General features: G+C 42.3%; 1 protein-coding gene across 11 annotated transcripts in view; it reads right to left on the bottom strand.

Moving 5' to 3' along the window:
- Positions 1 to 13,122, bottom strand: part of NTRK2 (neurotrophic receptor tyrosine kinase 2) — a 270,371-nt gene that overhangs the window by 37,808 nt on the left and 219,441 nt on the right. For all 11 annotated transcript variants that reach the window (XM_053302944.1, XM_053302943.1, XM_053302941.1 and 8 more), the window contains 2 exons: positions 11,444 to 11,616; positions 2,019 to 2,253 (listed from right to left, as the gene is read on the bottom strand). In XM_053302944.1, the coding sequence (XP_053158919.1) occupies positions 2,019 to 2,253; positions 11,444 to 11,616 (408 nt within the window). The remainder of the gene's footprint in view (positions 1 to 2,018; positions 2,254 to 11,443; positions 11,617 to 13,122) is intronic.

Here is a 13,122-nt window from a genome sequence, read left to right on the forward strand (position 1 = left end):
GTCCGGACTGGTTCGGACCTGGCCAGTCCGGTCCGGGTGCAGGGGGTCCCCTTAAGGGTGGGGAGGGTTTACTTACCCCTCCCGCTGCTTTGCCCCCTCCAGCGCCAGTAGTTCTTGTAGAAATTGGGGCGGCAGGATACCTCCCCGCCGCCCCTTCTTGCTCTGCAATGCAAAGGCTGAAAGAAGTCTTCTGCGCACGCGCACGCAGCGCGGCGCGCAAACTTCACCGACACGACGGGTCTACCCGGCCTCGTCCCGGCGGGTAGACCGGGCCTCTGGCGGTCGGAGGCCCGGTCTACCCATCGCATCGGGTAGATGTGAAGCTTTCGCGCCGCGCCGCGTGCGCGTGCGCAGAAGACTTCTTTCAGCCTTTGCATTGCAGAGCAAGAAGGGGCGGCGGGGAGGTATCCTGCCGCCCCAATTTCTAGCAAAGCACAGAGGCAGGAAGTACGTTTGCATCAGGCCTGTCTAGTAAAGCCCTGGCAAATAGTGCAGAAGTCGGTTTGGTGGGTTTCCAAGGCACGCTAAGCACTCTTCGTGCCTGTCTGAAATGGAGAGTTTACCAGAGCAAGTAGGGCAGCTCTTAAGAGAGACTCCAGCAGCCACATCCTGCCTCGGGATCTCTGAAGAGAAGGGGGCGAGTTAAACAAAGACATAAAATGAGAATGACTGAAAAATGAGAGGACAGACAGCTAGAATAAATGAAAAACTAAATTGAAGAGAAAGGGTAAGGAGGATTGTTTGGTTGTTATTGTTCACAGTTCTCCTCACACCAAGTGTGTCAGAAGGTCTCCTGAAGTTTCTATTGTGGCAGTTGGAAGACAACTGAGGGAGGTAATATGTGTGTCACCAAGGGGGCAGGGCTACTGCCCAAAAGCTTATACCTTACAGCTCTAGAAGGTTCTGAGGTCCTGTCTACGCAGGGGCAGACATCCCAATTGTGGAGTACAATAGGACCACAGCTCGAACAAGCAATTTAGGACCGACAAAAGGAAGCACTTTTTCACACAACATCTAATCAACCTATGGAATTCTGTGCCCCAAGATGTGGTGACAGCCAACAGCCTGGATGCCGTTAAGAGGGGTTTAGATAAATTCATGGATGATAGGTCTATCAGTGGCTACTAGTCTGAGGGCTATAGGCCACCTCCATCCTCAGAGACAAGATACCTCTAAGTACCAGCTGTAGGGGAGTAGCACTAAGAGAGAGGGCATGTCCTCAGCTCCTGCCTGTGGGCTTCCCAGCAGCATCTGGTGGGCCACTGTGTGAAACAGGATGCTGAAACAGATGGGCCTTGGGTCTGATCCAGCAGGGCTTTTCTTATGTTCTAACATTCTGCAGCTTATTGCTGTATGGAAAGACTCACATATTTCTTGCTATTTGTCCTCAGAATCTGGTAGTCAAAGATATAACTGTGATCACACAAGTTATATATATAATATAATATAATATAATATAATATAATATAATATAATATAATATAATATAAATATGAGAGAGAAAGTGGCCATGTATACATACAGCTTTGTATGCACAGGTACAGTGGGAAATGTCTTCTGCATGACAAAACACACCTTTGGATTCAAGCCACTGCATGTATGCATGCATTTATTCAGGCCTTGAACTAGGAGTGAGCATCACATGTTATTTCCCTCCTCCCATAAGGGTCTTCCCATTTAGCCCATCATTGGGAATTTTGGGTAAGCTTTAGACTTGTACAGTTGTACTTGCATTGAGCTCCTTTCACACTAAGTTGATGTATGGCTACGGTGGGCAGATGCAGTCACAAGCAGGTGGATTGATAATGGGAGGCATCATCTGTTGGCACAGTCCCACTTTCCCCCACATGTGCTTATATACACATGTTGGTGGGAGAATGTCTGAATGTCACTTTAATACTCCCTGGTTCATAGATTAATAACAGGAGCATCTTGGCATTGCAAATAGGATAATAATAGCAGCTCTCAGCAAGATGGCAGACCAAAGCTGTTGGTATAACAAGCAACTTGTCTCTTACCCTGTAGTAATCTGTGCTGTACACATCTCTTGACATTCCAAAATCTCCAATCTTCACCAGCAGGTTTTCACCGACGAGGCAATTTCGAGTGGCAAGGTCACGGTGCACAAAATGCTGTGATGCCAAGTAAACCATGCCGGCTGCAATCTGCTGGGCAATATGCAGCATCTGAGACTGGGTTAACTCAGCCAAACGATTGCCTTCAGCCATCAGAACAGCATCGGGTCCATGCGCCCTGCAATGGGCACGGTGAAAATGCAACAGATTCAGTTAGACATTTCTTGAAAGTTAGAGACAGTCTTAATAGAAATGAAAAACAGAGTCATACACTTAAAAGTTATAGGTAATCTATTTGGAATATGAAGAGTCCCTGCTGCATTTTTAACTGTTGCTGCTATAAAGAACATGGGTAGTATTCCCTGCTCACTGAGCAAAGAGGCACCTTTTAAAAGTGATGATGCTCTTTGTTTAGCAGGGGGAGGGCAACTGGCCCTATCCCTCCAGTGGCTGTTGCTCGTGTCTACCTTATGCATATTTTTAATTGAAAGCTCTTTGGGGACAGGGTACCATCTTATTTATTTATTTCCCTGGGCAGAAGCATCATTTGGGATCCCTTAAAGATATGAAAGGAAGTCAGGCATTTTAAAAAATCACTTCTCTATACAGGAAGCTACAATGGAAATATGGATAAATATATCATAATACATTAATTGTGGTTAATTCTGATTACAACTGGAGTGAAGAATACTACTGAATACATTATATCAACAGTAATCTGTAAATACATGAATACAAGTCATAAACAAAAAGGAACCCGCTGTTACTTCCATATGTGATGCTCTTACTTAAACAGAAACAGACAAATATATATACACACTGTATTATATCATGGTAGGATATATAGTGAACTGGTTATAGCCAGGTCATTGTAAATAACAATATATTAATTAATCATTTAAGAGTCAATTCTCTAGTATCCTGTTTAATGAAAAGATTTTTTTTCTTATGCATGGTAATGACATATGGCATCTTGATTTACTAAAAAAAAGAGGGGACAAGGTTGGAATTGATAAGCTAAGGAGCCTTGAAAGAACCTGAAGTTTTGCACAGGTTTATTTATACATACACTGTATTAGATTTTTCTCACCCTCTCCATGTAAAGTGCTCAGTAAAAGTCAACGACGCCCCCATTACTAGGAATGTGCATAGGACAGCTGGAAATGGAATGCAAATACCCTGGATCGTTCCATCAGAACAACCCAGTTCTGAATCGGAACATTCCGAGCACCATATTGGACTCCAAAATTGTACTTTTCTGGCCTCTGCGCATGCACAGCAGCCCTGCTAACTGGGCAAAGAGGCACCTTTTACCGTGGTGATTCTCTTTATTTAGCAGGGGGAGAGTAACTGGCCCTATCCACCCCCAGCACAGTACTTCCAGTGACTGTTGCTGGTGTGTGTCTTATGTTTCTTTTTAGAATGTGAGCCCTTTGGGGGCAGGGAGCCATCTTATTTGTTATTTCTCTTTGTAAACTGCCCTGAGCCATTTTTGGAAGGGCGGTATAGAAATCGAATAATAATAATAATAATAATAATAATAATAATAATAATAATAATAATAATAATAATTCTTGTTTACACAGTCAGACAGGTGTTATTGACTGGTTTGTTTTATCTAGACATCGAGTCCTTCCCAAGGACCTGGGATGCCAGAATTTTATTGTCAGTTGTTATAGATATCATCCCAGTAAAGCTGCTTTTTGTAATTGGCTGATGGTGATTTCTGTGGCCCCTATGGTGTTGAGGTGCTCTTCAAGGTCTTTTGGAACTGCACCCAGGGCGCCAATTACCACTGGGATTATTTGGGTCTTTTTCTGCCACAGCCTTTCAATTTCAATTTGTAGATCTTTGTATTTGGTGATTTTTTCTATTTCTTTTTCTTCTATTCTGCTATCCCCTGGTATTGCTATGTCAATTATTTTGACTTGTTTTTCTTTCTTCTCAACTACAGTTATATCTGGTGTATTGTGTGGCAGATGTTTGTCTGTTTGTAGTAGGAAGTCCCATAATATTTTTACATCTTCATTTTTGACCACTTTTTTAATTTGATGGTCCCACCAATTTTTGGCTACAGGTTATTATTATTATACAGGTTGTTGTTGTTGTTGTTGTTGTTGTTATGGTGATGCTGACCACGCAAATGGCTACTGCATGTGCACAGACAACAGATTGCAATTTCACAGTCCCAAATGGTGCTCAGAATGTTCCAAGTGTTCCGAGTCGAAACGGGGTCATTCCATTCCGAATTCAGAACAGGCCCTTTCTTTTAAGGGTGCTCTGTTCCAAGCTTGGAATAGCTTGGTTTGTAGTTGGAACTTTCTGACTGCGAATTATTCTACACATCCCTACCCACTACTGAACAATTGCTCCATATGGGCAGATGGGGGGATGCTTGTATTATAAAGGATAAATAGTTTTTTTCATAATAGGTGGTATATTAGATACATTTTCACTCATCATACTATTACTTTATTTATTTTTGAAATAATCCCTGGATTATTCTGAAGTAATAAAGAAGAGAGCTATTTTAAGCAAGTGCAGAGGGCTGTGGAGCTTTGCAGCATGAAGGGCAGACAGGTGGCTTTGAGGACTATGCTGCCTAAGCCAGAAGGAGGAGGACCCATGAGGAGGCCCAGGACATTTTTTTAAAGATCAAATTTCACTGCTGTGGGAGGGAGGCTGAACTCAAAAGGGCACATTATGTCACGCAAAGAGGCACTTTCAACATACATTTTTAAAACAAACATTTACTTCAATAAAGAAATACTATGATGCATGTATTTTAATATGAAACATAGCACTAATCTAAAAGTGTCCAGAATTCTGAAGAGTTTTTATCACAAAACCCCATTGGGTATAAATATCTGATAGCCTTATAAATGTGTCAGCTAAAAGGCTATACTCACGACCAGCCTAAACTGGGCTAGGAGAGCCCAGCCCGGTATTGGCTGGTCATGTGCAGCAGTGAGAACCATGCAGCTCCCAGCAACAGCTCAGTGGCAAGTCCGCTTACTTAACCTGGGTTTCAGGCGTGAGAGCACCCGAAAAGCGGGTTAAATGATCGTGAATTGTCACAGCGTGGCTTTGCGCTGCAACGACCCACGAATAGCGTCCCAACTGGGAGGCAACAACAAGGCTCCCGACATCAGGGGGGGCTCCCCAAAAGGCACCACACACTTGCTGGGAGGCCCCACCGCTCCAACCAGCTCCGTGATGGAGCTGGTAATCATCTGGGTGGTTGATCCGGTTGCCCAGGGAGGGTCCCTGCTCATCTGTGGGGAGAGCGGTTGAGTCCGTTCTCCCTGCAAACCTGCTTTTGGCTCTACACACACTGCTCATGTGTAGAGCCTCTAAGGTTATCTTATTTACTTACATATCTTCTGGGGCCTGTAGATTTAGCAGCAACAGCAACAGCAATGTCTCCCACTCTGGGATCGATGTTTCTGCTTGCCTGTGCTTGTGCTTGTTCCCTTTCCTGCTGCCCTATTGACTTTTTCAGGTGCACAGAGAAATGCCAGCATGAAAAATGCCAGCATGAACTCTGGAACGTGTAGTTCTTAAGTGACCTATCTTATAGGAAGGCACACTACTCTCTGTCTCTCAAACGAGAAGTTCAAGAGTCAGGGAAAACTCTGGGAAAGCAGGATTCAATTTTTAAAAAACCCTTTTAACATTCTTTTTTTTTTAAGTTAAAGTTAAGCTTTTTAAACCTAGCTTAAGTTAAAAGTTGACAGCTGAAAAGTTAACTAGTTAATTCACATGACTGCCTGGTAAACCCATACAGCCATAGGAATACATTTTATCATGACGTCTACCAAAGAAAACACTATGAAGAACCAATATTTCATGTATAACTACAGTAAGATATTTCATTGTTTGTTTCAGAATTGCCAGGGGGGGAGGGCTACCTTTTATGAACACAAAACAAATTGTAAGAAATAGTCTAAATTCTTTTTGTTAGGGGTAATTAAAGTCTACAGTATTATTAACTCTTCATCCATTAAGAAATGTACAAGACGTTGACCCTCTCCCTGCTAAAGTGTGGGTCCTGGGGAAATTGCCTGGATTGACCCTCCTAAAGCCAGCATGGGTTCCACATAGCCATCATAATAACCAAGAGCAAACCTCCAGAAATTTGTCTAGTCATTTTCGCACCATATCCCATGGCAGCAAATTCTATCTGCCTTAAAGGCTCAAAAGCATGTCCAGAAAATATAAACATGGTTGCTCACATACTGCACAATACAAAAAGGGCAGTTGGAGCATCATCCACATTCCCTTAAACACTCAAACATGTGTCAACACCATTGACAGTGTTGCGCCCCAGGGCAGTTCTGCTCTGGTGTAAAGTTGCACAAATGCAGTTGTGCATCTAATTTCTGTAGAACATCATGGATTTTAATAATAATAATAATAATAATAATAATAAGAAGAAGAAGAAGAAGAAGAAGAAGAAGAAGAAGAAGAAGAAGAAGAAGAAGAAGAAGAAGAAGAAGAAGAAGAAGAAACTGAAATAGCAAGGGGAAAGGAATACTGGGACTCATAGGGCATTGCTAATCAATAAAGGCAAAGCTGAAATCCAAAGGGTGGGCCATGCAGATTAGTAGGGTTGACATCATCTTACTGAAAGTTTTGCTGGTATCATTTCTGAGATGTAAGAAGTTGCTTTTTTGACATCTAATATATTTTTTGAAGAGTCTGGGTGTGTTTGTGTGAAAGAAAGTCATACTTCCAGATTACCTACAGATACCAAATGTTGCATACACAATCCTGCCACTGAAATTAGCTGGATGCACAACATTTTACACAAGAATATGCGTGGGGAAAGGGTTTTTGGGGTGGGTTTTTAAATATTTTGTAGCAGAAATTCAGAATATAATCTTCAGATTTTAGCTGTTATTGTTTTGAACAGATTTCTCACACCCAATAATTCAAAAACAACATCATGTCCAAGAGAAGCGGAAGATCTTTCTCTGATTCAAATGTACTCTGATTCAAATTTATCATATATGGTAATTAGTCAACATAAAGAATGTTTGAAGTTGAAATCCTACAAATTTAAAACTGTTCTTTTACTTCCATTTCCCCAGAACACATGATTGCCCCAGGCGGGCGGTGAGGTCATAGTGGGAAGGCTGCTTTCACCTTACCTTCTCCCCAGATGACCAAGCAGCTCCTCTTTGGTGCATCTCCCGCATGCCCACATGGGCAGCCCTGCTCCATGCAGCTCCATAAAGCATGGAGCATGGCAGAGGGATTCAGGGCTGGAACTTGATGGTCTGGCCTCCAAGCATCCCTCGATGCAACATGAGGCATGCCTCTGTGACTCCTTGGGCTCCTCACAGCTACAATGCCTGGTAGCTGGCTTAAGGGTGCAAGAGCACCCTTAACTTAGGCTAAAAGCCAGATTCATTAAGGGGGTTAGGTGGGTGACGAGCAGAGGGATCTGTGAGGATCCTGCCGCTTCTCACAATCATCCTAACCCTGCCTGGGGCAGCCCAGGCAGGGTTAGGCTGGTTGTGAGTACCAGCCTAACCAGTATTTAATTTCTTGAACTTCCCTATAAATGTAATCTATGCAAAATGACTGTGCCGGGTCAAAGACGGTCCTCACCTACTAGTTTTAAATATTTTCTCCACAATCATGGAGTTAAATAGTGTTTTTTCTAAAGAAGAGCTGATTTTGACTTTGTAAGTAAAAGCTGAGATTCTCAGGCAATGGCCATAGAAACATAGAAGAAGCTTCCTTATACCAAATCAGATCATTGGTCCGTCTAGCTCAGTATTGTCTACAGTACAGCATGTACTGTACTGTACAGTATTGCCTCCAGCATGTCTCCAGCCCTACTATGCTGGTCTATGACTGAAATAAAGCTCTATCTATCTCCAGCCCTACCTGGACATGCCAGGGATTAAACCTGGGACCTTCTGCATGCAAAGCAGATGCTCTACCAATGAGCCACCACTCCATCCCCAACCACACACACGCTTTTCAAGTGAACACCTTATGCTCCAATGAGCACATGAAGAGTACTCTGTTGGGTGTGCGAATCCTAAAGACATGTGGAGCTGTCAGAGTGGACAGGACAGAATGTGCCAACTGAACCTGAGCGGTGTTCTGTGTAAGACAATTGGCACAGTCCTTACCACCACACTGCAAGTCACTGGCAAACAATTTCTGATACCTTACTCTCCAATATTAAGTATTTAAGGGTACACACACAGATGGTTACATGGCCGCCGAAATGCTTTTAGGAGGGCATGCCATTTCGTTTCACTCATGCCTCCCCCCCACCATCCATTCCAACACCAAAGAGAGTTTTATACAACTGTGCATCTGGAAATGGTGACTACTAATAGAGCAACCTCCCTTTTGTTGTGCTGGTGTGGCAACTCGGGCCAGGTGATGACACCCCAAGAGACACAGGTTGTGAAGCTGCACTGCCACAGCGTTATTCTGCAGTGCTGTATGTAATCCGCCTGCTAACAAGCTCCTATATTTAACATTTATGAGAATTATTTTCTAATAACAGAATTATTATGAGTTTTATAAATATATAAAACATATTTTTTTAAAAAAAAAATTAAATATAACATACAGCCTTTTCTTTTTCATTTTTGTTCATTTCATGCCTGCAGCCAATATAACACAGTTGTATGTGACTATAACATCTATTCCACTGATCCAGTGCTTTTCATCTGCCCTTCAGTCTAAGTGCCACACACAGGAAGGCTTCTGACCTTCAGAGCTGTCCTGCAATTTGACACTGTACTGCAGGAAGCAGACACAGGAGGACAGTTCGGGTGGTGGTGGTGAAGCTGTGAGATAATATTTTTTTTCCCCTGGCAGCCTTGGGGGGCGCTGCAGGGCAAGAAATAAATGCTGCTTCATCTTCTGATTACATGCAGTCTTTCATCTGTAGCACAGGCAATCTCAAATGGCAGAAGAATGCCAGATTTAAGCACAGGTTAAAGAGCCTGTTTGTATTCTTCTGTTAATACCAAATTCGATAGAAAAGGTATCACTAACAACAACACCCTATATGGTTTGCAGTATAAATCCAAGCAAGAATGGAAGAGACAGCATCCAACATAGCAGCAGAAAAATAAATGAATAAATGCTATTAAATGGCTGCAATTATTATTAAATTTTAATGAGTGCATTCAATTGCAGGAGGCTCTCCTTTTCCAATAATCTCCAACACTTCTATTAGCGTCGTTGTCCTATAAATAGCATAGATATCTTTTTACGATTGCAGACCGCACTTACTTGGAAGTAAGATCCATTCAGATTTACTTGGATGGCTGTAGAAAGGGCTTGGACAAATTCATGGAGGACAGGTCTATCAATGGCTACTAGTTCGGTGGCTAGGCCACCTCCAGCCTCAGAGGCAAGATGCCTCTGAATATATTTGCAGGGGAGTAACAATAAGAGAGAGCGTTGCTTGCCTCACCTCTCGCCTGTGGACTTCTCAGAGGCATTTGAGACACACCTGTTTTCTCAGACTTCTGTCTGAAATTAGTTTTAAACAGTTTGTTTTTAAATTTTTGTTCTGTGAAATTGTTTTAATTGTTTTTACTCTTTCATATTTGTTGTGTTTTTACTCTTTCATATTGGTTGTGTTTCATATTGTGTGCACTGCCTAGAGATACACATATCGGGTGGTATATAAATATGATAGATAGATAGATAGATAGATAGATAGATAGATAGATAGATAGATAGATAGATAGATAGATAGATCTGGTGGGTCACTGTGGGAAGCAGGATGCTGGACTAGATAGGCCTTGGGCCTGATTCAGCAGAACTGCTCATATAAATATACATAGGATCCAACTGCATTCTTTCTCTAGAGATGGATGCATGCCCTTTTTTGGGGGGGGGTGATACTGCACTCCTAAGCACAGTCAGGCTGTCTGTGTTTCAGTGACTGCAGCCTAAGCAGCCTAACTCTCCATGAGGGACTCCTGCAAAGTGGATAGTAATGTGGCAGAAGAAGAGATCCAGGTGCATGTGTATGTCAACTGCATCTCCCATCAAGAATGCGGATAGTCAAAGGAGGCCCTGGTTGTCATAATGGCATCTGGGAAAGGCAAGAGAGGACGGTGCCTTATACTGAGTCAGACCATTGGTCCATCTAGCTCAGTATTGTATACACTGACTATATTCAATGACTGGCAGCAGCTCTTCAGGATTTAAGCAGGAGTTTTTCCCAGCCCTACCTGGAAATGCCAGTGATTGAACCTGGAATCTTTTGCATCCAAATTCCCTACCACTAAGCTTCTCTGGAGCCACTTTGTGGGAGGTAAGGAGAAAGGAGTTAGGCCACAGCTCTTGGATAAGCTCTGATACTATATAAGCAATTTGGAAAAGAAGTAAGGTACCATAGCAATATTTGGAAAGGGGAGAAATTAAATCCTTCTAAGCTGAAGTCTCAATTCCAAAATAAGCTTGTGCATTGATAGGGTATTTCCTGACATAAAATATAAGTTTTTGTGACCATACAGCCATTCATCTTTCTCACATGTGATCCTATATGCTCAGGATGGAGGTGAATTTTGGATCATGCAATTGGAGGACAATCCATCAAGATTTGGGAATGTGCCACATTTTGATTATATGCATTCATATGATATTTCACAGTAACTGACACCTACTTTCCTGAGTTTAACTGGATATCATTTGTGCCAATTCCCCCCATACCTCTTGCCTTTCCTGTGACTTGCAGAACTACCTTTGGCTTCTAATATGTACAGATGGCAAAATTAGGGGAACAATCACGACAATGTAGGTATGAACAAAGAAGGGGAAATGTAGTCTTGCTTGTTGATTCCAACGGTGGAGGTAAACTCTGGTACAAAGTTATGTAAGAATAATACAATTATTCTCCAAGTCCATGCCTTACTGTGGAGGTATCAAGAGTGGGGCAGATGTGTCAGGTGGGTGAGGAAGGCAAGTATGTTCTTTCTCCCATCTCCACAATGGGCTGAACTGGAAGAAAAGTATCATCTGATCTGGCCCAGAGTGAAAACAACTTCAACTATTTGGCAGTCTTTCAAGACTAAATTTTCATGTTTAGTTGTCCTGCCACTTTTTAAACAATGGCAGACCATCTTGCGTTATTTTATTTCATGTATTTTAAATATTTTTGTCTCATCTTTGTTCAGCTTATGCTGGCTCACAATAACAAACACCAAGGCTATTAAAACACAAGCAACAAAATGCCAGAGCTACATTCTTGCTCCTGCATATGGTTAGCAGAAAGTCTTTCTTGGAAAACCATCCTGAAAATGCTTGGAAATCCATCCTGAAAGTTTTGGTTGGAAAATGCTATTAATACATATTTAATAATTTTTAAAAGCTACCTGAGGAATTTGTTGAGATCCCCATGCTTCATATATTCAAAGACCATGATGAGAGGATCTCCCTCCACACAGACTCCATAAAACTTCACAATGTGTTCATGCTGTAAGTTAGTTAATAGTTCTGCCTCTCGGTGGAAGTCTTTGCGGGCATTATCACTAGCTTCTTTTAGTGTCTACAAAGAAAAGGGAAGGGAAGCAGGGAAATAGACAAGATATACATGTTCAGAAACTTGGCATCTCCCTTTTTGGCTTAGGAAGTATCATAACAGTTGGAGCAAACTGCAAATGTTAAAAGTATGTGATTTGGTGCTTTATCTGCTACAGTTCCTGGCATCACAGATAATCAGATATTTTAGGTCTCTTCACCTTTTCTTAGAGGCTGCTGAGTTATCTTCCATTTGCAATAAAAAGATCTGTTAAAACAATGGAGAACAATGTGTATCTATTGCTGCTGCTGTTATTATTATTACATTCAATAGAATAGTAATTTTCTTTTAAAATTCCTGAGAGCTACAACTCTCAGAAATCTTGCAAGCTAATTACCACCCAATTAACAAGGCCCAAAATATAGTCCACATTGCAAAATGGACTTAATCTGTAAGAAGCAGCTGTGCTGTAGCCACATCTGTGAGCTAGATATGGATGCAGGAGATATGGCTGTACAAAGGTCCTGTATTTTGAAACTTCACCCCTCATCAAACGTCCTTTGAAGGAACAGTTGAGGGACGAAATCTGCACCATGGTTAAACAGCTATCTCTAGAACCTCCGAATCCTGACACTTCTCATAAGAAAATATTACATCAAGGTGTCAAGAAGCAACCTGATTCTGGGATGGAGCTGTTGCTGTGGCAACTAAACATTAAGGCTGTTCTCACGAACAACCAAGCCTGGGCTTGGCTGCCTGAGAGAACCGCCAGGATCCAGACAGATCCCGGCGCTGCTATGCTTCCAAGCCTGGCTCCGTAGCCTGGCTGTTATCCAGGGTTAAGGGTGTGAGCATGCCCTTAAACCGGCTGCCAGCATCATGTGTCTGCTCAGGCTGCTAGGTACAATTTGTACACTCACAAGGACAAGGCGTATGGCCATGCAGGTGTATGGTTCCCCATGCATGTTCAGCCTAAACACCTAGGCTGCATGAAAGGCTGCCCTTCCTTTCCTGCTTTAAGTCTCTTCCTAGGAGCTATTATCTCTTAAAGTTACAAAATGTAACATGGATATCCTCCAGTGGGGACAAAAATCCCACCTCTGTGGCCAGAATGATCAGATCAATTGACATACTGCTGTACAGAATACTACAATTTTGCCTCCAGCCTAATGCTTTATAGGATCTCTTGCCAGAAAATAGTCTGGTGTGGATTCTTAGAATTCTATACTTTCACTTCCACATGGAAGCAGCAAAGAGGGGCCCTGGAACAGTAGCAAGAGATAATCTTATGCAATATCACATGGGCTTCTGTAATGGATGTGAGATGAGGGTTTGCAGATGGGGAGGGTTTTCCCACTCATCTGCTGAAGCCTCCAACATAACGTGTCTCCATTTGCTTGCTTTTATAGGGCTCACACTGACCCTGTGTGTCACTTAAATCTCAGTTAAATCCTTCTGCACAGAAGCTGAGTCCAAAATAGCCATACACAAATCAAACTCCTTCCAAACAAAATGAAAGTAAAAATAAACTGT

The sequence above is a fragment of the Hemicordylus capensis genome, chromosome 2, assembly GCF_027244095.1.
Source record: "Hemicordylus capensis ecotype Gifberg chromosome 2, rHemCap1.1.pri, whole genome shotgun sequence".
Lineage (NCBI taxonomy): Eukaryota > Metazoa > Chordata > Lepidosauria > Squamata > Cordylidae > Hemicordylus > Hemicordylus capensis.